Source organism: Podarcis cretensis, assembly GCF_951804945.1.
Source record: "Podarcis cretensis genome assembly, chromosome: 5".
NCBI lineage: Eukaryota > Metazoa > Chordata > Lepidosauria > Squamata > Lacertidae > Podarcis > Podarcis cretensis.
The window spans coordinates 50,349,209-50,375,180 of NC_137174.1; the positions used below are offsets into that span (position 1 = coordinate 50,349,209).

General features: G+C 44.1%; 1 protein-coding gene across 1 annotated transcript in view; it reads left to right on the forward strand.

Annotated features, from left to right (window-relative positions):
* GFRA1 (GDNF family receptor alpha 1) overlaps positions 1 to 25,972 on the forward strand; it is a 221,032-nt gene that overhangs the window by 169,427 nt on the left and 25,633 nt on the right. Inside the window, exons 5-7 of the mRNA XM_079976727.1 lie at positions 732 to 841; positions 8,016 to 8,150; positions 16,882 to 17,060. Of these exons, the coding sequence (XP_079832853.1) occupies positions 732 to 841; positions 8,016 to 8,150; positions 16,882 to 17,060 (424 nt within the window). The remainder of the gene's footprint in view (positions 1 to 731; positions 842 to 8,015; positions 8,151 to 16,881; positions 17,061 to 25,972) is intronic.

Below are 25,972 nucleotides of genomic sequence, written 5' to 3' on the forward strand. Positions count from 1 at the left end.
AGGATGTCACTGTAGGTATTTTTGCAGTGCAGACCACTTGACGATGAGGCTCCCAGGCATTTGCTACATGATCAATTAGCCTACCTGCTCGGACAGATCTATGGGTGGAAGAATTGAACATAATATTCCTCCAGTCATTCCATCAATCCAAGCATTTCAGCTTGCCAGGCATAAAATTCTTCCTTCTTGCCTCCCAAAAACACGTGCTCTTGGAATTTTTCTGACACCCCCCCCCCCCCGCCAGTTGCAGGGGGCACTCAGGGAGAGTAGTGGGGAAAGCCCCACTGCACAAGCGGAAATCCTTGCACAGGGCTTCGGCTAAAGGGGCTTGTTAGGTGAATCCCTGCCATAGTCTCCTTAGATATTTCAAATGCTGATGAAAGAATCTCACCAAGCGAACACTTCATTGATGGATTTAGCTGTTGTCTCTACTTAGCAGGAGTGTTCTGAGTGCTCTGTCATGTATAAAATGTGCATTTTCCAGAGCACTGGCTGTAGGATTTTATCTTATTTTTGCCCGTTTATACCTTAACACTTCTTTGCTATGCACCATTGAGATAAATGCTGTGTTTAAAGATGGTACTCTTAACAGTTTGAATGTGTACAGTGTATGTGTGTAAAGGAGAATTAAATATTGACAAAAAGAGAGAAGAGTGCAAAAGGTAAGACAGCCTGGAGGTTTGGTTTTTAAAGATATGTATTTTTTTCTTCTTCTTCTTACCACATTGCAGATCTCGCCTTGCAGATTTTTTCACAAACTGCCAGCCTGAGTCACGATCTATTAGTAGCTGTCTGAAGGAAAACTATGCTGACTGCCTCCTTGCTTACTCCGGGCTTATTGGTAAGGCTTTTCCCCCCTCCCTTGGGTTTGCTTTTTTGCGGGGTGGGGATGAATAGGTGGGTGAGAAGAGAGGCTTTTTTTGGTGTGTGGTATGAAAATGAAACAAAAGGCAAGGGGAACTCCAAGAAGTTGTTGTCGGCATCCATCTCTCTTGGGAGAACATGGAAGAGTGTGCCTTTGGGGGTGAAGATAAACTGTTGGAAACTGCTGTGGCGCTAGAGACATGTTTTATTGCAACTGGGGCAGATGAGCGCATCTGGTTTTGCTGGTGCAGATGCACCATGGCATTTCTTTTCCCTGCGTTCCTCCCAGTCGTCATTTCTGCTCTGGTCACTGCTACGGATACACAATCTGACTGTCTGTTTCCAGACTGTGGTCATCTGCAAGGGATTCCCACATGGCAGGGTTGCTGTTGCCAGCCTTCATGTCATGGTTGCAGACACATGGTTGTAACACAGAGTTGGTCTGCCAACAATCCTTGTGCCTGAAGCCAGCTCACCATAGAGCATGTTCTTGGGGATCCTGCCCTCTTCCATTCTGTGGATATGACCACAGGAGTGCAAGCATGCTGGGAGTGTAGGCTTGGGAGAGCACATCTTTCTTTGAAACTCCGTCGTGCCAAACCCCAACAACATCTCAGGCATCTTGAAGATTTTGTTGAAAAGCAGAGATAAAAGAAATGCTCATCAGCCACGTATAAGCACAATACCAGGACACAATCCATGCATAGCTCAACTCTTAAAGTTCTTTTCTATTTACCTTTGAGTTAAAATTAATGAAATTTCCAAGGCAGTAAGCCTAAGCCTAAAGTTCATAGAAATGAAAGCAAATGGGCAAAAGGTTTGTGTACCAGCGAAGGAAGAATATTTTGAATGAAAGAGCCCACATGTGAAGTACTCTTAAAGTACAGATTCTGAATTACCTCTAGTTGGGGACTACTACTAACATACTAGTAACCGGTAGCTTTGTTAGGGAATGTCCCTCAAACATCATATCCAGCCACTCAATGCAGCCATACCAGGTATATGCATGGAAAACTGCTTCCACAAATGGATCTCCTTTGCTGTATTAGATCACCTGACTGGTAAGATTTAGGACCCCCCAGAATAATCAAGTATGCAGCTAATCACTATATTATTTGTCAGTCTCTGTGCCCCCATTCTGCATTCCTGGTATCTACTTGTGGGTGTGGAATAATGTAATAAGATAATGGTGTGGACAAGCAGGTTTCACTACTGAGACAGAGACTGTTTACCATAAGGAAGCTATAACATGTTCTGACTTTCTGTTGGCAGTTCACTTTCTTTTTCCCCATATAGTTGGGGGGGGGGGTGATTGCATGCACAGTTAGTCTTTATGTTTATCTGAACTATTGTTTAGAGCAAGCTTTTGAATATCCCACAAGTAACCTGGGTGAAATTTCCTTTGCTATGAAAACGACTTCTCCTTTCTAGGGAAAGGATAGTTTCCTTGATGAATGAAACCAATTATCTTCTAATTTGTTTCCAAGAAGTCTGTTTGTGAATGACCCCCTGTGTCCTTATTAAATGGTTTCTGAGGTACCTGTCATTCCCAGTGAAGGCAAAACTATCCCTTCAGATCGTTATCGTAATTAACATTTGGATTTATCATTGCTACTTCTGCTTGAGTGACTGTCAAGTACCACTGGCTTCACTTCAGAGCAAGACATTTGCCCACAGTGGACGTCCCTGCATTATAAGAATGAACCGCAATGAGCTTTTGGCTCACATTATCCCACAGCAACCTCAAGGAGGAGTTTGGAAGTTTTCACTTCTGGTTTAGATTAACAAGAGCTAGTGGTGTCAGCTGAACCCAACGAAGTTTTGACTGTTTGAAAGACAGTAAGCAAGCATTAAATGATGGATCAGAAAGCTAGCTTAACAGACTGATGACAGAGATATCTCTTGATTTGGAAAGATGGGTATTACTCAGGTGTAGTATTTGGGGTGGAATAATACACATAAGATGAATATCTTGCCATGGATAATTTTTGATGCTTTGTAGTATTCCTTTGTTTTTCCTGAAGTCATTTTCAAAAACATAATATGGCAATTCAGAAGTTTCTTTGTGGGACATTGCCTCCCTTTTTACTTTAAAAACTGCAGCTGTCAATATTGGAAGAAAGATTTAATTTTCCAGATCTTAGACTGTACCATAAGGCATATATATCTTTTAGCTCAAACAAATGATTGGCAAGCTTCCCCTGCCCCCCTGCAAACAGCCCTGGACAGGTAATCATAAAGATGATATACTTGGCACCCCTTTATGGATGGATGGAAATAGGGTCTATGTGTATAAAAAGGAAAGGACTATTTCCACCTGCAATTTCAGCAGCTAGAGTGGTGTGGCATATAATGTATCATCAATTACATTTTGACCCGTATGCTCATGCTAAATTAACTCTGTGGGGAAGGATTTGGACATAATGCTTAAGTATGCTTAAGTGAAATGAGAAGCAATTGTTCCATTCTGAACCTCACCCCAGAGGGACTCCCTGGATGGACTGTTGGGCCCGTGACTTGCTGTGATTTGTACTCACCATGTTAAACTGTTCTTTAGGAACATAAGAAAAGCCTACTGGATTAAGCCAATGGTCCATCTAGTTTAGCATTTGGTTCATACAGTGGCTAATCCGATGCCTGTGGGAAACCCGCAAGCACGACCTGTGTAGACGCCCCACTCCTGCACGTTCCAGCATCTGGGATTGTCGAACATAATGACTCTGACAGTGGAGGCACACTCCATTTTGGTATTATGCTGGTTTCTTAGTGAAAGCACTCATCTTAAAGCAGTGAACGTCCAGAATGTAATAGTCAGATGGCAGACTAGATAAGGCTATGTACACCTTAGCAGCTTAAAATGCAGTGAGGGAATTTCCCCACCCCACTGCATTTCAAGTTGTATTTGCATGTTGCTGTACACACCACAGAGGGGTGTGGATATGTACACCTGATGAGCATTACATATTTGATTTCCCTGCACGTGCAACCCCCCTCCCCGCAAACTCCTATTCATGAAGCTGCCATCTGTGTGTGTTTTGAGACACACCTCAGCTTAACTGTAAAGTGAATGTGGCACACTTTTTCAAATCAAATGGAAATTGGTTTGAGAGGAAAGACATCAAACAGCAATATTTCTCAAGAAACTACAGGATAGATATGGATTGTGGCTAACATCATGTGTCTACGAGTTGAAACAACAACAATGGGAGTATGCTTGAGCTAGAGTGAATGGTAATATGTACACAGCCTAAGTATTTATTTGTGAGTGAAACATGAGAAGGAAATGGCATGAAGACTTACATATTAGATTTGTTTCAAGCTCAGAGTCTATAGCTGTCATGAAACTTTTCTAGCTGTTTATGGTAGGTGTGAAAACCACAGCTCAACTCCTACGGCTGTTAAAAACATCTTTTCTGATGAGATACCACAGAAGCATGAGCTGGGGGAAGCATGAGCAAAACAGAATGCTCTCACTCAGAAAGACTATGTGTTAAGATATATTACTAGGTTAGGTGTGTGTGTGTGTGTGTGTGTGTGAAATACTCAGTGCTCCAAATAGCTGTACACCATGAAATTTCAGGGATCTCTCTCTTTGTATGTAGATATGTACAAGTTAATTAGTAGCTTTCTGTTTTTCTGAAAAACAGTTCTATGTTATTCAAATAACTGCATACATTTTCACTGACAAATAGTGATGAAGGAAATATAACTACCCTGTTTTATTTTCTTGGGCCAAAATGGCAACACTTCTCAATACTTATTGGCCAAGTTTGCTAATCATAAATAAGTATGATGACTGGGGAAGTATGGTAGCTTTCAAAAATCTTGGGAATTGCTTTTTTTATTGAAGCAAAGGCAAAATGATGACTTAACTAGCTGCAGACAAAAGAAGCTGACTCCTGGACAAAGAACTCGTGTATCTTAGACATCAGATCCAATCAAGTGATGTATGGATGCTAGCTGCTGGCAAGAAATAACTTTGGTACTAATGGATAACTCAGAATAACAGCTGCTGGCAAGTAGTTCCCAGACACAGGGACTTTTGCTGAGGATTTTATTGGAGCCATTATGCAATTTAACCTTAAGGATAACCCAGTTCCAGCAGAGAGGTACTTTTCTGTTTCCATGGGCAAAGATACTGCACAAATGCTTGAAGAAAGACTGCAAAAACACTCTCTGGCATCAAGATCAAGGGACTGGGTCTCTAAGGAAGCGAAATCAAGTGGAGATCTGACTTTGGAGGGGAAATGCACATTCTTCTTCCTTGCTAGCAGCCCCAAGACACAGTCAAGAGGATGGAAACTGACTAGTGTAACAAGAGTTCATGCCTTGCTTACTGCTGTTACTTTGAAAAACTCACAGGCTTCCAAAACCAGCCTTTCATTTTCTTTGGGATACCAAGAGCTCTTGTCAGCCTAGTATTAATCTAGACTCCAAGAGCATATATGTGCATTCTGTGGTTGTATGGCTACCTGTCCAGGATTCCTTTCTCAACTCTCTTACCATGTTTTTTCCTACCCATATTGAGAGCTAATTATATCCAATATGTGGAGGCTGTCCACACTACAAGTATAAGCTTTCAAAACCACTTGCTATGTTCCTTAGCCCAGCTGCATGGAGATTCTGCATGCTGGCAGCATCTACCTCCACAAATTAGCACTGCTTATATGGATACTCTCCATGTAAATGTGCCAGTGTGCATAGCAAGTGGCTTTCACATGTTCTGGTCAAGATACAGTATGTGGGGTCCTGCCAGTTATCTCCATGTGGGAGCCATAATATTAAAGTCAAGTTTGAGAATATAGACTGCAGATGTATAGAGAGCCTGAGAAGTGGTTTTTAAGTGATAGAAAACATTTACCTCTCACACTTTTTAGATGATAAGGTGATTGCCACAGAATGGTGACTTGAGGTATCTATCAAATAGGAGTCCACTGCAAAAATGCCTTATGACATGGAAATGATGGATAGCAATCATTCCAGCACACATTTGCCACATTAAAGTGGTCATGGAAATTAATATGATACTCTCTGATGCACAGGGAACAAATGCTATGTCCTAATTGGATGTCTTAATGGTGACCAGATAGATCAGTCATAATATATTACTTTTTTCTGTTGAAGAAAAATAGTGGTTTGGTTTTGTATTATGCTTTTGGGAACACTCTAATTTGCATTAATACAAATTGTAAACACTTAGTGGTATGTGATTGAAAACGCCAGAGGGACAGAATGCTGCGTGAAGTGCTCCTGTTCAGGGAGCCAGCCAACCATGCCATCTTATAGAATACACCATTTCATTCCCCCTCATCAATAGGTAGGTAGGTAGGTAGGTAGGTAGAGATATGAACGAACCTTGGGGTTTCTGTAAGCATGCCAATTCCTCCCTGTTGCTCCTCAGTAGTTCCATTTTGGCTATATAGCCATCATCACTGTGTTATCTGAGATTAGCATTAGTACACATGACCAGAGAGCATCTTCAAATAGGTTCACGTTGTCTACCACTTCTGAAAATCATGTAATTATCCACGCAGGAGAGACCAAAAGACAATGGGGGAGGGGGCAGGGACTCAAATCCAAGATGTTGGCTAGAAGAACAAGTCAAAGGCAGGAGAAATAACCTATGTGCTTAATTTCACATCTGTCCTCAGGTTCATATTCCATATTTATGTTATTTTTTCCAATGTCTTTCTAATAGGGAGCACTAAATAAACATATACTTGCCTTTCCCATCCCTGGTGATACTAGCCATGCCTTGGCAGCATTTCCATAATTGCATTTTATCATTTCAGAACCTAAATGGTTTGATGCATTTATTTCCTGTTCTGTTCTGGCCATCTTTGGTGCCATTCAGAAAGTACCCAGAGCTCTTAACCTGTTTTCATGTAGTTAGTTTCCCATTGCTACACTGAGGAGGATCTTTCTCGTTTGCCCCCTGCACTCACCACCCCCCAAAGCATATCATCATCATCATTATCATCATCATATACACTCTACCACTCCACTTTAAATACTCAACATTACAGTTATTAAACACGTATGGTGGAGTATCTGTGGCAACACTACCATAGATTTTAATGAGACAAAATTACACCAACAATGTTTAACCCTATTACGTGCAAACAACTTTAATTTGAATTGTGTCTGATATTGATGGATTTCTTATTGCAGACATAAATTCAGAGACAAATACCATAAAGGAGACCAGAATACAAATACAATCCATTTGTAAGCAACCACAGAAACCCATTTAAAAAAACCCCACAAGGATCCCTGGAACAGCAAAATCAGACCCTAATATTTAATGAGAAGCAAATAATGAAAAACAAATTTTAACTTTGAATAGTGCTGGAGATCTACCATGTTTCATTCCTGTTGTGTTCTAATAAAACAGGTGTGAGGAACCTCTGGCCTGCTGGCCTTATTAGACCCAGCACGGGTCACAGTTTTGCCCTCAAGGCCGTTTCCCCCAAGTCACACCCACCAGCCCCACACCTGACAGATACAAATCAGAGCTGGCTGATGATTATTTTCTGTAAATGTTAATACCTTCTCTGTATATTACCTTGTACAAAATACCCCCAGTTCTAAATCAATAAATAGATTTCTTGTATTGGATCAGCTGTGGGCATATTTAAGGATTTCAGGCATGTAAAAATAGTCATAATCCTCCAAATTCATTTGGTGCTTTCTATAGCATTGTCATTCCTACTTCAGATTATCCAAACATAATGGTTGTTCCTCGGTATCACAAAATAAGTGTAGTTGCAATGTTATTCAAAATAAGTGATGATCATTTTAATTTAAATTGTTGTCCTTAAAATGTTAATCTGACCTTTGGTTAATATTTGAGGAACCACCTGTTTGCAGGCTCAGGACAACATCATTACACATCAGTGATAGTTTATGTGTTCTGCCTTCATACTCTTCCTCAGAATTCATCAGGCCATATTTACCCACTCCCACCCCCCAAAAAATATTCTCATCTCATATCTACTCCAAGCTTACTTGTGTATTTTAGCTTTTCAATCCTGTTCTCCTTCCTTCATCTACAAGATGATATTCATTTCTTGATTGGGTTTCTGGGAGGATGGTGGGTTATTGAAAAATAAATAATCATGTTTTGTTTTGTTGTTTCTTTTTGTTAATAGGCACAGTTATGACTCCAAATTATTTAAATTACAACAGTCTCAGTGTCGCTCCGTGGTGTGATTGCAGCAATAGCGGGAATGACCTAGAAGAATGTCTGAAATTTCTGAATTTCTTCCAGGATAACACTTGTCTTAGTGAGTACCATATTTATATTCTATAAAATATCTTCAGTGATGTGTTTATAGAATAATATATGCAGCAACCTACAATGTAGGGGCTCGTTTACATAATCAAGAATTAACTGGGGGGGGGGGAGTCCTGTATAAATGAGCACAAATTCTGGGGTGTTTCTTCCACAACATGCCCTCACTATCTGTGCTGAGTGATTCATCAATTGCTGTATTTCTCGATGGATGCTCTCAACTCCACCCATCAGCATGAACTACCCTGGTGGTACAGCTTAGATCTTTGTTTATGCTACCTCTGTACAGAAGGCTGCATGCTGGCCATGCAAAATCCAGAGGCTTTTACAACCATACTCACACGTACATTTCTCCATCCTCCATCCAGGCAAGCAACAGGCATTATCACAGCTTGAGGACACATTCCAGACAGACAAAAACATAGAGCAGGGCTAGTGAAGGGTGTGGCCTAGGGAGGAGGCATGGTCTGGTGAAAGGCCAGATAGAGAGGCCTGGGAGGCCATATAGGGTGCCTGTGCCTGAGTTTTCCCATCTCGGGTTTAGGGAACAAGTAACTTAAAACCATGGTTTTGATCCTGGCTGTTTCCCTAAACCGTAGTTAAGACTAACCCCAGTACCAGGTTTGCACATAATAGCAAACTACAGAGAACTGAAAACAGAAGGGAAAGCATCCGATCTCCTTGCAGTCACGCTAGAGGAGGAATTGGGAGGGGAGAGTGCTGAGCCTGAGGCTCATACCTGTAGTGCTAAACCATAATTTAGTGTTCCATCTGAACCTAGCCATTATCTCCACATAGGAAAAATGTCGTATGGGAACTGGGAAATGGCCTTGTGTTGTGCAGCTTTAGATCTTGGTTAAATGTGAAGTGCTTAACTAGGCTGTCAGACCTGTTTTCCAAATTAGAAACGTGCTTCAGGGACAGTCCACATAAATAATAATAATAATAATAATAATATTATTATTATTATTATTATTATTATTATTATTAATTTATTTGTACCCCGCCCATCTGGCTGGGTTTCCCCAGCCACTCTGGGCGGCTTCCAACAAAGATGAAAAATACACTAAAATGTCGCATATTAAAAACTTCCCTGAACAGGGCTGCCTTCAGATGTCTTCTGAATGTCAGGTAGTTGTTTATCACTTTGACATCTGATGGGAGGGCGTTCCACAGGGCGGGCGCCACTACCGAGAAGGCCCTCTGCCTGGTTCCCTGTAACTTGGCCTCTCGCAGTGAGGGAACCGCCAGAAGGCCCTCGGAGCTGGACCTCAGTGTCCGGGCAGAACGATGGGGGAGGAGATGCTCCTTCAGGTATACTGGACCGAGGCCGTTTAGGGCTTTAAAGGTCAGCACCAACACTTTGAATTGTGCTTGGAAACGTACTGGGATTCAATGTAGGTCTTTCAAGACCGGTGTTATATGGTCTTGGCGGCCGCTCCCAGTCACCAGTCTAGCTGCCGCATTCTGGATTAGTTGTAGTTTCCGGGTCACCTTCAGAGGTAGCCCCACGTAGAGCGCATTGCAGTAATCCAAGCGGGAGATAACCAGAGCATGCACCACTCTGGCGAGACAGTCCGCAGGCAGATAGGGTCTCAGCCTACGTACCAGATAGAGCTGGTAAACAGCTGCCCTGGATACAGATTTGACCTGTGCCTCCATGGACAGCTGTGAGTCCAAAATGACTCCCAGGCTGCGCACCTGGTCCTTCAGGGGCACAGTTACCCCATTCAGGACCAGGGAGTCCTCCACACCTGCCCGCCTCCTGTCCCCCCAAAACAGTACTTCTGTCTTGTCAGGATTCAACCTCAATCTGTTAGCCACCATCCATCCTCCAACCGCCTCCAGACACTCACACAGGACCTTCACCATCTTCACTGGTTCTGATTTAAAAGAGAGGTAGAGCTGGGTATCATCCACATACTGATGAACACCCAGTGGCTGCATGTAAATGTTGAAAAGCATGGGGGAGAGGACAGAACCCTGAGGCACCCCACAAGTGAGAGCCCAGGGGTCTGAACACTCATCCCCCACCACCACTTTCTGAACACGGCCCAGGAGGAAGGAGCGGAACCACTGTATGACAGTGTCCCCAGTTCCCAGCCCCTCAAGATGGTCCAGAAGGATGTTATTGTCGGTGGTATCAAACGCCGCTGAGAGATCCAGCAGAACTAGGAAACAGCTCTCACCTTTGTCCCTAGCCCGCCGGAGATCATCTACCCATGCGACCAAGGCAGTTTCAGTCCCATGATGAGGCCTGAATCCCGACTGGAAGGGATCAAAATGGTCCGCTTCTTCCAGGGGTGCCTGGAGTTGTTCAGCAACCACTCGCTCAATCACCTTGCCCAAGAATGGAAGATTTGAGACTAGGCGATAATTGGCCATCGTGGCTGCATCTAAAGATGGTTTTTTTAAGAAGCAGTTTAATAACAGCCTCTTTCAGCGGGTCTGGGAAGGCTCCCTCACGGAGGGAAGCATTCACCACCCCACGAAGCCCATCGCCCAGTCCTTCCCAGCTAGCTTTTATAAGCCAGGATGGGCAAGGATCCAGGAGACAGGTGGTTGGCTTCACTCGTCCAAGCAGCCTGTCCACATCCTCGGAGGTAACAGATTGGAATTGATCCCACACAACTTGACTAGACAGGACTCTAGCACTCTCCCGCCCTGGCCCTGCTCCCACGGTGGAGTCTACTTCTTCCCGAATCTGAGCGATTTTATCTGCAAAAAACTTTGCAAAATCATTGCAGGAGATCATGTGGCCCGTACTGGGCCCCGATGTCGCAGGTGGTTCCGCTAAATTGTGAACCACCTGAAAAAGTCTCCTGCTGCTGTTTTCTGCAGATGCAATAGAGGTGGCGAAGAAAGTCTTCGCTATCGCTATTGCCACTTGGTAGGCTCGACGTTGAGCTCTAACCTGTGTCCAGTCAGATTCAGAATGAGTTATCCGCCACCGGCGCTCTAGCCGTCTCAACGATTGTTTCATTGCCCTCAGATCCGTGGAAAACCACGGGGCTGTCCAGGCTCCATGCAATCGGAGAGGGCGCTTCGGAGCCAAACAGTCAATAGCCCTGGTTAACTCCACATTCCAGCGGGCCACCAGGGAATCGGCTGAAAGGCCATCAACATGGGATAAAACATCCCCTACCACTCTCTGGAAACCATTTGGATCCATTAAGTGGCGGGGGCGGACCATCCGAATTGGTCCCACCTCCCTGCAGAGGGGATGGGTCGCAGAGAAGTCCAGTTGCACCAGGAAGTGATCTGACCATGGCACTTCTTTCGTTTCGCTTTTACTTAGTGTCAGATCACCAACATCCATAGAGGTAAGCACCAGGTCCAAGGCATGTCCGCAGCTATGGGTTGGGCCAGACTTATTCAGGGACAGCCCCATGGAGGCCATGCTTTCCACGAAGTCCCGAGCGGCCCCTTGTAAGGTCGTGTCGGCATGGATGTTAAAATCCCCTAGGACAACCAAGCTAGGTGTCTGCAGGAGAACATCCGCCACAACCTGAAGCAGCTCGGGCAGGGAATCCTTGGTGCAGCAGGGAGGTCGGTACACCAAAAGGAATCCTGTACTGCCCCTATTGCCCAGCTTCCAGAACATGCACTCGGAAAACTGGGTCTTCCCAATAGGACGCCTGGTGCAAACTAATGACTTCCTAAAAATCACTGCAACCCCCCCTCCCCACCCACATGACCAGGGTTGCTGTGCGTAAGAGAAACCTGGTGGACAAGCGGCGGCAAGGACAGGCCCATCTGCTTCATCCAACCAAGTCTCTGTTACACATGCCAGGTCAAGTCCTCCATCCATGATCAAGTCATGGATGGCAGTGCTCTTATGAATCATTGACCTGGCATTGCACAGCAGCACCTTCAGGTCATGTGGGTATCCCTTGCTGATTCTAGTATCCATCTGGTCAGGACCAGACCCGGAGGCAGGGATAGTCCTCAGACAACGACTAAACCTGCCTTCTCTGTAATGACATGGTCTGGTCTTAGCGTAACTCCTCCTCCTACCCATGATCACTGAGATCGGTTGTCCCAGTGCATCCCCCCCTTGTGGAACATGCCCCAGCCATTTTGTTGGCTGGGACCTACTCCCCAGCAGCCCTGACCCCTCCCCTTAAGAACAAAATAACACCTTAAAAAAAACAAACCAATAAAACAATACAAACAAAAAACAGTAAAAATTACAAAAACGTAAAATCAAACAAATTCCCAGGCCCAATAAACATCCATCCCACCCCCACCCACCCCACATACAAAAAATTCAAAAGAAATTTTTTTTTTAATAATATTTATTAAAAATTTTCCAGAATAAAAAGGAAAGATAGCAAGAAAGAAAGAAAAAACAAATATGATTTACACTTGGTTTCAGTGGCATCTTTCCCGGACTCCCCCCCCCCCCTTGTATTCCATTTCCCTTAAATTGATTCCACAGATTCTTACCCCAAATTTTAAAACCTTATTTGTAATTTTAAATAACCCATTTATTCCAAATTAATTTATCTTATTTATCTTAATGAACCATTTCTCCTTATATTTTATATAATTCCCTAAGATCGACCCCATTTCCCTTCCACGAATTCCCCTATTTTCAAACAACAAACATGAAAAAAGAAAAGAAAGAAATAATATATAATTTTACAGCCTTTGGATTCCAAATCCCCCCCCCCCCATTCCCCGGTTCCAATCCCCAAAGTTCATCCATTGTCTACTGCCAGCCTGGTGTATCCACGTCTATATCTCAACTCCACTTTGCCGTCTTTTGATAGCTTTTAATTTCAGAAAGTCCAATCTCGAAAAAACTCTCAGAAAAAGTCATTGTTCTTCCATCCAGACCTCTATGTTTAAGAGTCTAACTTAAATTCTATTTCTTGGTCCTTTTAAAGTCTGGATGTTCCAAATACTCCGGCTTCAAATTTGGTCCAGCTCTTATTCCTCAGGTTGCTTTTTCCTGTTCTGCTGCAGAAACCTTCTAATTCAGAAACTTCTTGTTCTCCACAGAGGCTTTTGTTATTCAGGAACATAACTTGCGTCAAGTCCCTTCCTTTCTTCAATAGATAAATCCATTGTCTCCTTTAGTATAGAAACCTCTGTAGACAAAATAATGCTTCGTTTTTGCAGCTTTCCCAAGAGATAACAGATCCTGCTCAAATTCATAGTATTTTTCCACTTGCTGCTACTGTTGCAATGTCCCAGCCTCCCTCTAGAGGGAATATGGTAACTTAATTTCTTTCAAAATCAGACCCAAAAGTCAAATAACTTGTTGCCTTTATTTCCAATAATTTATGTCCAAATTGTAACAAATCTAACCAGCAAAGCCATCGTAACAAAGTTCTCTTTTATTTTCCTGCTTTGACAGCTACTTTGACAGCTGTCAAAGTTTCTGTGTCTCTTCACCAGTCTCTCATAGCGGATCATTCCCGGTTCCCGGGGGGGGTTGCATTTTAGTTCCCACAAATCAGTCTTCTCCTCCAGCACAATTATTGTAATTTCCCTTCGTGAAGTTAAATTTTTTTTTCAGGTAAACAAGTTCATCTCTCGATCTTAGTTGTCAAATCCTTGCGTTGAGCCATCTACAACAGGGGGGGGGCGGACTTCCTTTTTGCACTCCCCCCGCTCGCTCCAAATTCAAAGATCAAATTTCCCTTTTAAGTCCAATCAATTTACTCACGGGTTGTTCCTTTTAGTCCAAATCCGAAATTTTCAAAGAAGAAGTCGTTGTTCTCCGCCGAATGGCATGCGGCTTCGCTGGGCAGGGGAAGCATTGGACTCACAGCACCACCACCACCCCCCCGTCACCCGCTCCGCAGCCTTTAAAAAGGCTCCTTCGCAGGTTGGGGGGCGCAAACGGTGCTCGCCGAGTCACCAAGTCCATGGGCATCTCCGCCCATGGTTTTTGAGGGTCCCCGCGTCGCCGGCACGGCAGGACCCGACCCCTACCCAGCCAACTCCCTCCGGAGCTCGGAGGGAGTCCGCCATTCGGCGATGGCGCCGACCCGGAAGTCAAAAGAAAAATTTTAAAACATTTTAAAAGCACTCTGCACCCCTCCAGCAGTAACAGCAACTGTCCTAGTGAGGCCCATCAGGCCCTGCCCCGGGCCAGGTGGTAAGTGGCAGGAAGGAGCAGGGTCCCCAGACACTCACACAGGAGAGTCCTCCTGGGCAGCAGAGCGCAGCAATCCCTGTGAGGCTTCAGGCCCCGCCCTGGGCCAGGTAGGTGGTAAGCAGCAAGAGCAGGGCCCTCAGACACTCACACAGGAGAATCCTCCTGGGCAGCAGAGCACAGCAGCCCCTGTGAGGCTTCAGGCCCCGCCCCAGGCCAGATGGTGAGTGGCAGGAAGGAGCAGGGCCCCCAGACACTCACACAGGAGAGTCCTCCTGGGCAGCAGAGTGCAGCAGTCCCTATGAGGCTTCAGGCCCCGCCCTGGGCCAGGTGGTAAGTGGCAGGAAGGAGCAGGGCCCTCAGTGTAGACGTCTGGATGCCTAGCTAGTTAAGCATCAACAGGTCACACTCAGCACTTATGTATAAACATACTTAATTGTTTGAATAATTTGCCAATTTGGAAATTGGAAGCATTGCTGCACCAATACATGCTCTGTTTTAAAAGAAACACCCCAGTTCCATTGTCCTCTCTCTTGCTGTCGGAATAAAAATGTTAATGAAGATAAAGCAATGACATTAGAGGACACTGTGAGGAAAAATTATACTCACCCTGGCAGAGCGACCTTTTCTTCATGAAGAAATTAAAGGTATCCCTGTTTTAATAGCATTTCACAGAAGGGGGATAAATGTTCCATTATCCTTTTTTTTTTGTTTTATTTTGTTTTTGTTAATGGGCTGACTTTTGTAAACCTTTATTTTAAATAAAAAAATACTGACGATGCACAGCGTATTATTAAGTGCCGGGCTGTTAATCTGCATGTGTTTTAAATATCTGTATAACAGACTGTCACATTCTGTTGGGACAGTAGCCCTTGCCTCTATCTTTCACCCTTCTTGGCTACCACAGTGGCTCAAAGGATAGGGCTGTGTGTCATTGTTTTATTGCAATCATTAAAGGTTTCTCAGCCGGCTTAAATGTAAATTACTGGTGCAGGAAAATCATGTGGTACAATCTTCCCATGAATATAGCACTTCAAAATGTAGGTGAGGGGACATCATGACTGAATGAAGAAAATACCCTGCCTATCAAAAGCTACTGACAAGAATGATTGTAGGTTAATGCTCTCATTGACATGCACGGTAGCTTTCTATGTGCACATATACATGCTATTTTTCTGTGTGCAGGTAGTCTCATTTTATTCAGGGGTTCATTAAAACCTACATTTCCCCCTGTCTTTATTCAGAAGAGTTACAGCCCCAAGAGGACTGTACCACTGGATCTTCTAAATGTGCACTAAATGGTTTGCACATAATAGTCTTTAGCTCCATGAATGTGGGTGATGGTGTTTTTAACAATGATATGTCGGTTTATTTCATTCAGGGTAACTATCTGTCAGTTCTCTGGGATCATTTTTTAGTTTTCTATAATGTGCTGCAAGGCATGAAAATCCATACAGATTTTCCTCACTTCTCGTCACATCAGCCTGCGCATTTCTGAAGTCTATAAATCATTTCACACATTTATTAGAAGTTTTTTTTAAAAGTTAAAATTAAATGCATCTTTCTAAGATAAGAAGTAAAAGTGAAATAATTTATAGTAAGTTGTGGATGCTATTGAAGGAATGTATTAATAACTCCTTGCTCACGTCCCCAGTGAAATGGTTTATTTCATATACAATGTGTTTGAAATAAGAAATCCCTAAATCCATGCTGAGTCCCCAAAGACCTGATTAAAAACTGTTTTTCTATTCATTTGTATGTTTGTTTGTTTTTTTAAAAAACTCAGCCAATTTACTCTTACCATAAACAGAGTATTTAATCCCATGAAAACCTACAATAAGCCTTTCAGCTTTTTCCATATTCAACTTCTAGTGTGAGTGTGCTTCTCCCACCTATTTATGTATATTTTGTTTGAAGACTAGAAAGGGGGAAAGAAAAGAAAAATCTTTAAAATACCTTTTGTTGTATAAAAAAACCATTATTATAAATAAACCAGTCAGTTCCTTGCTATTACCATTTGGCTTATCAAACATATTACATTGATAGTATATCCTGGAATGGTGAGCTCAATTATTTATAGACTACCTAAATGTGGGTTCTCTAGATTTTCCTTAGGCCTCATCTACCCTGTATATTTAAAGCAGCATCTTACCACTTTAAGCACTCATGGCTTCCACCACAGAATTCTGGGAGCTGTATTTTGTTAAGAGCGCTGAGCCTTATATTTCCCTCACAGAACTACAATTCCTATAGTGGTTTAACAACCAGTGTTTCCTGGGAACTCTGAGGATTGTAGCATAAATTGGGTTTTCAACTGCCTACAAATGTACAAATATTTTGTGTAAATTCCACACTCGGTGCCTTTGTGCCCTGAGCAATCCCACTGCTGATGTGGCTCTGTGCTGGCATGTTAAAAAGGCAACCTGTAAGTCTGAGTTTAAACCATTCTATTATTATTAAAAGCATTGCATTCCTTTGTCAGATGAAAATAAATCTGTGACCCACAAACTTAACATTGTAGGGGTGTTTTCCTTCAGGAAGTTGTTGAGGTAGTGTTGTCCATTTTAAACTATTTCTTCATAAACAGAATTGGCTCTGTGATTTTTTTCTGCAGAAAATGCAATTCAGGCCTTTGGCAATGGTACAGACGTGAATGTGTGGCAGCCCTTACTACCTGTCCAGACAACCACAGCTTTAACTACAACATCTTACAGATCTAAGATAATGGGACCCGAGAACACCAACAATGAAATACCCACCAACAATGACTTACCAGCATGTGCCAATCTTAAGGTAAGGAACTCCTCAGGCAAAGAAGTCTTTGGGTGAAGTGCAAAGAAGGGAGAAAGAATTGTGTGTCAAAGGAAGGATGCTTTGATGCACATGCAGAGTAATCAGACAGTCTTATCTGTCCCCTGCTACCTCCAAAATATTGTTGGTGTGATATCGGCACATATTGTATTAAACCAGTCACTCATAATTTCAAAAACCCTTGAATCAATCATAGGCTGAACTGATATAAAAACGGAGGATTAGACTGTGGTACTCTTCCTTGAACTGCAACAGGTTTGGATGGTTTTTTTTATTTTATCAGTGTTCCCTGCCTGTATAAAAACCAGGTATGGGAAGAAAGTAGGTTGTCTTAATGGGTCATTGGTAAATGGCTGGTGACTTCTGGTTGACCAGATTCTTGCTAAGAGAGGTGGGCCTTGACCTGGTCCAACTAGACGTTTTGTGTTTTTAAGCAAGTATGTATGCTCAAGATTACTTGAAACAGATTAATTATTGGGGAGGGCCATAGCTCAAGTGGAAGTGCCACAGCTCAGTGGATGGGCATCTTCTTGACATATGGAAGGTCCATGGTTCAATCACCAGGTAGAGCTGGGAATGTTCCCTGCCTGAAACCTTGGAGAGCTGCTGCCAGTCAGTGTGGATACTACAGCTAGAGGGACTGAGGGTTTATCTGGGTATATGGCAACTTCTTCAGTGAACCATGACAAGTCTAGTAAAAAATAATAATGGGGAGAGTAGATTGTGCAGTACTGAAGTCAGGCCGCCCCTGAATAAAATGTTTAAAAATCTGTGGGCCTAACTACACACTATATGCAAACATTTAACATAAAAACCATTCCAGACTCATTACAAACCGAGCACAAGCACTGAAGTTTTGCCTACTCTCATAATCTCACCAGCACAGTTGAAATACTCCACCGCCACAGCTGCCCCTTCTTTCTAAACATGTGAAATTCTCTTAAACTCCTGTACTGACTTCCTGCTACTCCGGGATACAGCATCAGCTTTTTGTGCTTCTGCCCCCTAAGTCCGCCTTGGCCCGGCCTCTCTTATCTCTCTCCTCTTATATCTCTCTGCATCCCTGTCCATGACCTTCAGCTCCTCCGCCACCTCTGGTGAAAGGTCTCCTGCTCTCTCAAACAACTCTGCCTTTTCTCTGTATCGTTGGAACTGCACTCAATACCACCTGTGTGATATTACATATCTTACCTTGCAGTTGCCTCTTTAAAACTTACTTGTGCCATATTTTAGATTGTAAGCTCCTTGGAGGCAAAGACCTATCCTCTTGCACCCTATATACCATCTGCACTATAATGTACAAATATATACCGTATTTTTCCACGTATAAGACGCCCCCTATTTTTTTTAACCCAAAATTAAGAAAATGAAACCCTAAAATAGAAGTGAAAATCTGGATGATTGGCGGCGGCAAATTGTTTATCTTTTTGGGGGCGATCGCCCTCAAAGTTTCCAGCATGAGGTGCATGCAGTGCACTGTGGTGCAGAAGCAAAGGCAGCGACTGGGGCACCGCATGCTCCCCCTTGGTGGCAGCTGCTGCTGCTGCGGAGAAGCAGGCTCCCAAGCAGGATGCCAAGGAAGAGCCGGGGGAAGGCAGCAGCCACTCTGCATCAGGCCATGCAGTTGAGCAAACTGAGCTGAGGAAGGTGGTGAGTGGGCTGGGGGCAGGGTGGGAGTTTGAGAGGGGAAGACAAAAAAAGGAAAGAAGGGCAAGGAGAGGTAGCTGAGGCAGCTCTCAGCAGCAGCTGTGGCAGCTGCTCTCGATTCGGTGGTGGAGCCAGCAGGGGCTTCAGGAGGTGAGCCAGTCACCAGCATACAGCCCGGGGGGTGGGGAGAAAGGGGGACGGCAGCAGGAGGGGCCGCCTCAGCCCAGCCAAGCCAAAATTTTGACATATGCTTAAATATTTTAAAAATTCCTCCAGATGCCCATGTTCCGTGTACAATACGAACCCCAATTTTTTACTATTTTTTTTAAAGCAAAAAACCTTGTCTTATACACTGAAAAATACAGTAAATAAAGATTTTCTCTGCCATGGATATATCTGGTCAGGCTGCCCTTGGAAGCACCAGTGCCATCGAGTCTACCCTAGACCACAAACGATGACAATGTAAAAGATGGTTAATTTTTATTACTGTGAGGATTCATCCTGAATATGGAATGTTTGTGAGGAGGAGACTTCTGTAGGTGAAATGGGCCTGCTGCCATGTTTAAAAGAAATGCATTGCATTTTTAAGGGGAGAGCAGCAACAAGATTTCTGTAATGAGCAAGTGTCAGCCTGTAGACCACATTATGTCAGATAATGCTGGAAATTCAGGGGATAAGTGTAAATCTTCTCTAGTAATAAGCATTTAGCCAATTTTCTAAATGTTTTAAATATAATTTATTATAAAATGGCAATCTCCGTTCTGCATTCATGGTGCATCTTTTCCTGCAAAGAGACAAACCCTTTCAGAATGGTAGCAACATCAGGAGGAGCAGCAGCTTGCCTGCTCTGGCAGAGCCACAACAATAGCCTCCCAGCAGCAGCATCGCTAGGAAGTTGTGGGAGGAGCAACTTTGGGGCTGTGCAGATGCACTGGCAGTCAATCTGCAGACCCACAGATGTGTCTGCGCAATCCCAATGTCACCACCTTGCCCTTCCCCCTTTGGGAAAGGGCCAAAGCTCAGTGGTAGAGAATCTTTGCATTCAGAATGTCCTGGGTTCAATCCCTGCCGTATTCAGGTAGGGATGGAAATGTCCCCTGTATGAAAACCCTGGAGAGCTGAGCTGGATGAACCAATTGTCTGGCCCAGTATAAGGCTGTGTGCCCCTTTCTCCCTCATAGTATATGGTAGGGACACTCTTTCCAGAGCCACTCTTGGTCAGGAATAAGCCATGAAAACAAAGGATTTTCCTGAGGAACTGGAAAACTTTGTTCCTCTTACAGGGCATGCGTGCAGGGTACCAAAGTCCCCTTTAAACACCACCCTAGCTGTTCCAAAGCTACTTACTTGTGAGCATCTAGAGAACAAAAGCTCAAAAATAAATTATCAGTGATGTGGGTAGGGGCCTAAGGTTGCTCCTTTCCACAGAACCATCCTTTCCCTTTATAGCTGGATCATTTAAACATTACCCCAGCTTATCAGGAGATGCCAATGAAAAAACAGCTTTCATGCAGGTAGGGTATTGTTTAAAAAGGCCTCAAAGTTAGAAGGCTAAATTAAAAGAATACTGGTATACCATGAAGCGGGACGCAGGTGGCGTTGTGGGTTAAAGCCTCAGCGCCTAGGGCTTGCCGATCGAAAGGTCGGCGGTTCGAATCCCTGCGGCGGGGTGCGCTCCCGCTGCTCGGTCCCAGCGCCTGCCAACCTAGCAGTTCGAAAGCACCTCTGGGTGCAAGTAGATAAATAGGGACCGCTTACCAGCGGGAAGGTAAACGGCGTTTCCGTGTGCGGCTCTGGCTCTGGCTCTGGCTCTGGCTCTGGCCAGAGCAGCGATGTCACGCTGGCCACGTGACCCGGAAGTGTCTCCGGACAGCGCTGGCCCCTGGCCTCTTAAGTGAGATGGGCGCACAACCCCAGAGTCTGTCAAGACTGGCCCGTACGGGCAGGGGTACCTTTACCTTTACCTTTATACCATGAAGCAAGGGAAACAGGGAAATAACCGTGATAGGGCCACAACAATAGCCTCCCAGCAGCAGCATCACTAGGAAGTTGTGGGAGGAGCAACTTTGGGGCTGTGCAGATGCACTGGCAGTCAATCTGCAGACCCACAGATGTGTCTGCGCAATCCTAATGTCACCACCTTGCCCTTCTGCCTGCCCTCAGAGGCCAAGACAGTATAGACATGGGGAGCCTGTGACCTGCACTCCAACTCCCCTCAGCCCCAGCCAGAATGGTTAGGAATGATGGGAGTCCACAGGTTATTCACCTGTGCTCTAGGGGCTTTTAAGTGATTCTAATCCCTTACCTCTCCTCCCTATTTCCGGCCCACACACTATCAGCATTGAAGCCCACACAGACAGTGACAGGGACCAGTTACAGGCAACTCTTTTGAGCTACTCTGTTCTCCCTTGATCTTAGCAAGTAAAGCACCGCCAGTGGATACAAATCACGCTGCTTTTTCTTGCAGCCTTTAGAAGATTTGTCCCCGTGTTCCCTCTTCAACAAAACACCTACGTCCCTTGCTGCGTTTCCTATTTATGTTCACCCACTAACCAATTACAAATCCATGAAGCTTCCACGCCTGCTGTGGCCTGAACCTCTGAGTGCCGCATTGAAGCTTTTAAGCCCAACTTCTGACTAAATCCTGCATGCCGCTTGCTAATAACAATACTAATAAACACTCAGCTTTAATATAGCTGCTTATGATCTCCAAACACTAGGCATGGCGCTGAACACCTGCAATTTTCACTGAGGCTCATGAAGGGAACCCAGAGCTAAGTGCTTCCCTGCATGCTGTGAGTGGTGCTTAAGCCCTTGTCTTGAAGACTAATCCTTCCCCTGCACTCCCCTTTTAGAGCCTGTTCTTCTAAGGAAGTAAAAAGATCATCCACACTTATTTGCACTCTGCACTGAACAGCCATGTCAGGCCTGAGAGCACATAGGTATTATGCACACATTTGTTAATTGCAATATACAACTAATGCATTGTATGTTTCCCAGTAGCGTTCTGCAGTATCATAGAACTGCAGTTAGAATACTCTCAGGCAAAGGTTTTATCCGTTCAGATATGTACCGTGTGTGCTGTGGTAGAGAAAAGGGGACTATAGGAAGGATTCAGCTGCTGTGTCTCACACGGATTGTGACTGCAAAAACCCATGAATGCAACCTCAGCTCAACTTTTCCCTGCATGTCTCCTGCATGTTGTGGCTGCCAGAACACTTTCCAGGCAGACAAGGCCACTGAGCCTGAGGGCTCATCTAGACTTCCGCTTGTCCTACTGCATTCCCTCAGGAAAACTTGTTCTTTAGCGCTGGATCGGAGCAAACGTCAATTGGGTTTCCTGCAGATGGATGTTTGCTTCGATTCGGTGCTAAACAGCAGCTTTTCCTGGGGAAAGATGTGGAGCAAACAGAAAACACCCTGAATCCATTCCTAGAAAGCATGAGACAAGCAGAAAACTGCTTGGTCCCAGGACTGTGGGTGCCTGGGGCTGTGCATGCTGTGGGCGTTCGTGCGCCTGATGTCAGCATGCCCCACAGCATGCTGACATCACACACGTATGTCAACATGCATGCTGACATCACACGCACACACCCCCACGGCATGCATGGCCCCAGCACAAAAAAATGTGGGTGCCCGGCCCCTTCATGGGGAATGTTGTGTATACACCTTCAAATCTATGGATGCAAGTCTGCTGGTTCCCTCAACCTTGGCAGCAGCAAGGTCTTATAATGGGAACTCTTGCAATAGGCTTCCCTTTGATCCTGCAGCAGCATCTTAGGCATATGGATCAATGTGAAATGGATAGCAGAATCCATGAGAACTACATTTCCCATGGATTGTTGCAGCTTGGACAGTGCCAATGCAGCACTGAGGCGCTAATAAAGGCCCTACTGGAAGGTCTCTCTGTTGCTGACAGAGCCACAGCCTAAATAAGTTTATAAAGCTTCCAGTTCAATTCAACATTTCATTATTTCAAATTGCAAAGAGATTTTAAAAACATTACGAGAAGAGTAGAGTATTCCACTATGTAACAGAATACTACTATTAAATGAAATCTCATTTGGAAATGATATTAGTGAAGCAACAATTGATTTCAAGGCCTAACATTTCTAACAAGCATCTGAATAATGACTTCAAAGATGTGCCATGTAAGCCCTATGAAGACCATGAGTTGTATCCAGAGAGTTAGTTGAATTGAGTTCCCATTGAAATCAGCGGTATTTAAATTAAGTAATGACTACCTTATCCCATTGATTTCAGTGGAACCTAAGTGCAACTAACTTAACCTGGATCCAGCCCACAACACGTAACAATGGTTTCTTAAGTGTTATGTCCAAACACCTTAGTTTGGCTACAAACCAAAGTATGATTCCATGGTTTGATTCCATGGTTTGAAGCAAATTTTCAAGTTTTGGTTAGTTAAGTATTCAATCTGCCCTGATAAAACCATAATGGGTGCAAGGTGATAAGCATTCCTTCTGATGTCTCCTAGGTTAAACCATGGTTTTACTGTAGACTTGCTTGGGAGAGGGGGGTAGTTCTTAACCAGGGTTAAGTAACAAACCTGTTAATCACTAACCATAGTTAAACATCCTGTCTGCACAAGGCCACATTATGTTTAACTATCTGTAGCTTTTCCACATACAAGAGCAGGGATCATGGAAATTAGTGAAATCTTTTATTGCTCTGGGGCATTTTTAAGACCACTTACAATAAGCCTGAAAAAAGAATGCATCAACAGTGGCTTAGCCTGTATCATTCTTGCTGATAATATGATGTGCAATTAATTCTGACATGGCAGTTTGGCAGGCTACCTAATGCTCTGTACTTTACTACCTCAGGAGGTTAGTACTTGGCAATTTCTATGACATTTTATACAAATCAATCAAATACTTACCATCATTTTATTATAGAAGAATAATATATCTTCCAAGCACTTTTCAAAGGAATGATTTGTATGTGAAATGCATGCACACCAGAACACCTGCACACACATTGGATGGGTGCTGTGTTGTCTGGCCTTGTAATCCACTACAGTCATACCTCGGGTTGAATGCGCTTCGGGTTGAGCACGTTCGAGTTGCGCTGCACGTTACGTGTTGCGCTGCATGTTACTTCCGGGTTTTGCCGCTTGTGCAGGCGCTCAAAATGACGTCACGCGCATGCACAGAAGCGGCGAAAAGTGACGCGTGCGCGCGCAGACGTGCCATCGCTAGTTACGTTTGCTTCTGGATGCAAACGGGGCTCTGGAACGGATCCCATTCGTATCCAGAGGTACCACTGTACTCTGCTCTAGAGCATTTTAGAAAGGAGCTTAAAGGCACACTACTCTGACACTGCTGTTCTGACACAATTCTGACTGGCAGCAGGACACCAGAGAAGAGAATAGTGCCATTGTCTTGGTGAGAGATAATCAGGGTGTATTCAGAGATTTTGCCAGGGAGTCACAAAGAATGGTCAATATTTTCTACTATTCTGCAATCTCACTTTCAGACAAGAATGGAAGTATTACCAGTACCACCCCACCTCGGTTTATTGTGGCACTATTTCCAGGAGTAGAAAATGGGGCTCATGATATATTGTAAATATGCATTTTTTATATTTCTGTTATATGCAGATATTTGGCAAAAAGCTCTGTATGAATTTACTCTCTGTAAGCAGGTTACATTCTACAGTTTTCTGGATCCTAGCAGTGGTCTGTCTCTTGATGAATGGGGCAAGTATCAAATGCAGGGGGAAAGAGTATATATATATAGTGGTGCCCCGCAAGACGAATGCCTCGCAAGACGAAAAACTCGCTAGACGAAAGGGTTTTCTGTTTTTCGAGGTGCTTCGCAAGACGAATTTCCCTATGGGCTTGCTTTGCAAGACGAAAACGTCTTGCGAGTTTGCTTCCCTTTTCTTAAAGCCATTAATACCCGGGGAATCCGCGCTCCGCAAGACGAAAGAATCGCAAGACGAAGCAACTCGTGGAACGAATTAATTTCGTCTTGCGAGGCACCACTGTAGTCACAGAGCAACAACAGAGGTTTCCATTCCCTGTTAATAAATGGCTATCTGCTGTACACAGTTAAGTTTTTTGCCTGAGTCCATATGCCTAAACTATCTTGCTTAATAGTTTCCACTTCGGCTGGAGCTGTCTGCTCCCCCTTTTCTGATTTTGGTTCCTCCTTCCCCCCTTTTTCCCCAGTAGGCTTCCAAGGGGCAGAAAGCTCATTTATAATGAGCAATACTTATTGCACACTCTCAGGTACCTCCATTTTCTCCTTCTGTACAGCAGGCTCCCAGGAAGTGGGGGAACCAAACTGAAGCAGCTTTGCCAGCCAGCCCTTCTCCTCCTACACCTTCCTTCCCATGACATGTTCCTCGGGAGTAGAAAAATCAATCAGCAGCCCCTCAGCTCTTTGACTGCTCTCCCCATCTGGATGCCTGGCAGCTGGGCTTCTAGGTTACTTCCACATGGACTCTCACTTTGTTCTCTAAAGAGGCTTCTTACTGCTCACCCACTCTGTTTTGGTTGGTTTGTCTATTGAACAGCTGTCTCAGCGATTGGTATGATCGCAGAAGCTGCTCCAGTCTTTGGTTGCTTCTCTGCCTGCTCCATTTGCTGCTTGTGGCGCTCCTCCATCAACTCTGCAGCATCTCTTGGAGTACATGGTGGGTTGTCACCCAGTGATCAAATGGAAGCAGTTCAGGGTTCATTAAATTCAGAACCTAAACTTCTTTGTTTCAAACTATCCAGGAGATCCCAATTTCAGTCCCTGGAATCTCCATTTAAAGGGACCAGGGGGAGGGTGGTGAAATGACCTCTGCCTAAGGAAGCCAATGCCAGTCAAAGTAGGGAGTAATGAATTAGATTGACAAAGAGTCTGGACTGGTAAAAGGCATTGACCTATGTTCCATATGTCAGTGATAGGGACTGAAATCATTGGTCTAGCCTGGAGGTTTTCAAATACACAACTGGAGGAATCAGTTTTGAGTGTGTACTAGTTGGGGAAATAAGAACGGAACTGATATACGGGGACTAGAATTTCTGTGTGCATGCATTATACTTTGTCAACCTATCCTATCCTATTCCAGAGAAGCCAAAAGTCCCTATAGTTCTCTTCTCTTTGACCCTGCAAAACATCCTTTAACAGCCAAAACTATATAGCCATTCCTTATTCCTTAGTCTAGTGCTTTTGAAACCTAGTTATATTAATTGTTACAGCAGCTTTTTTTGTGACACAGAGATCCCCAAACAA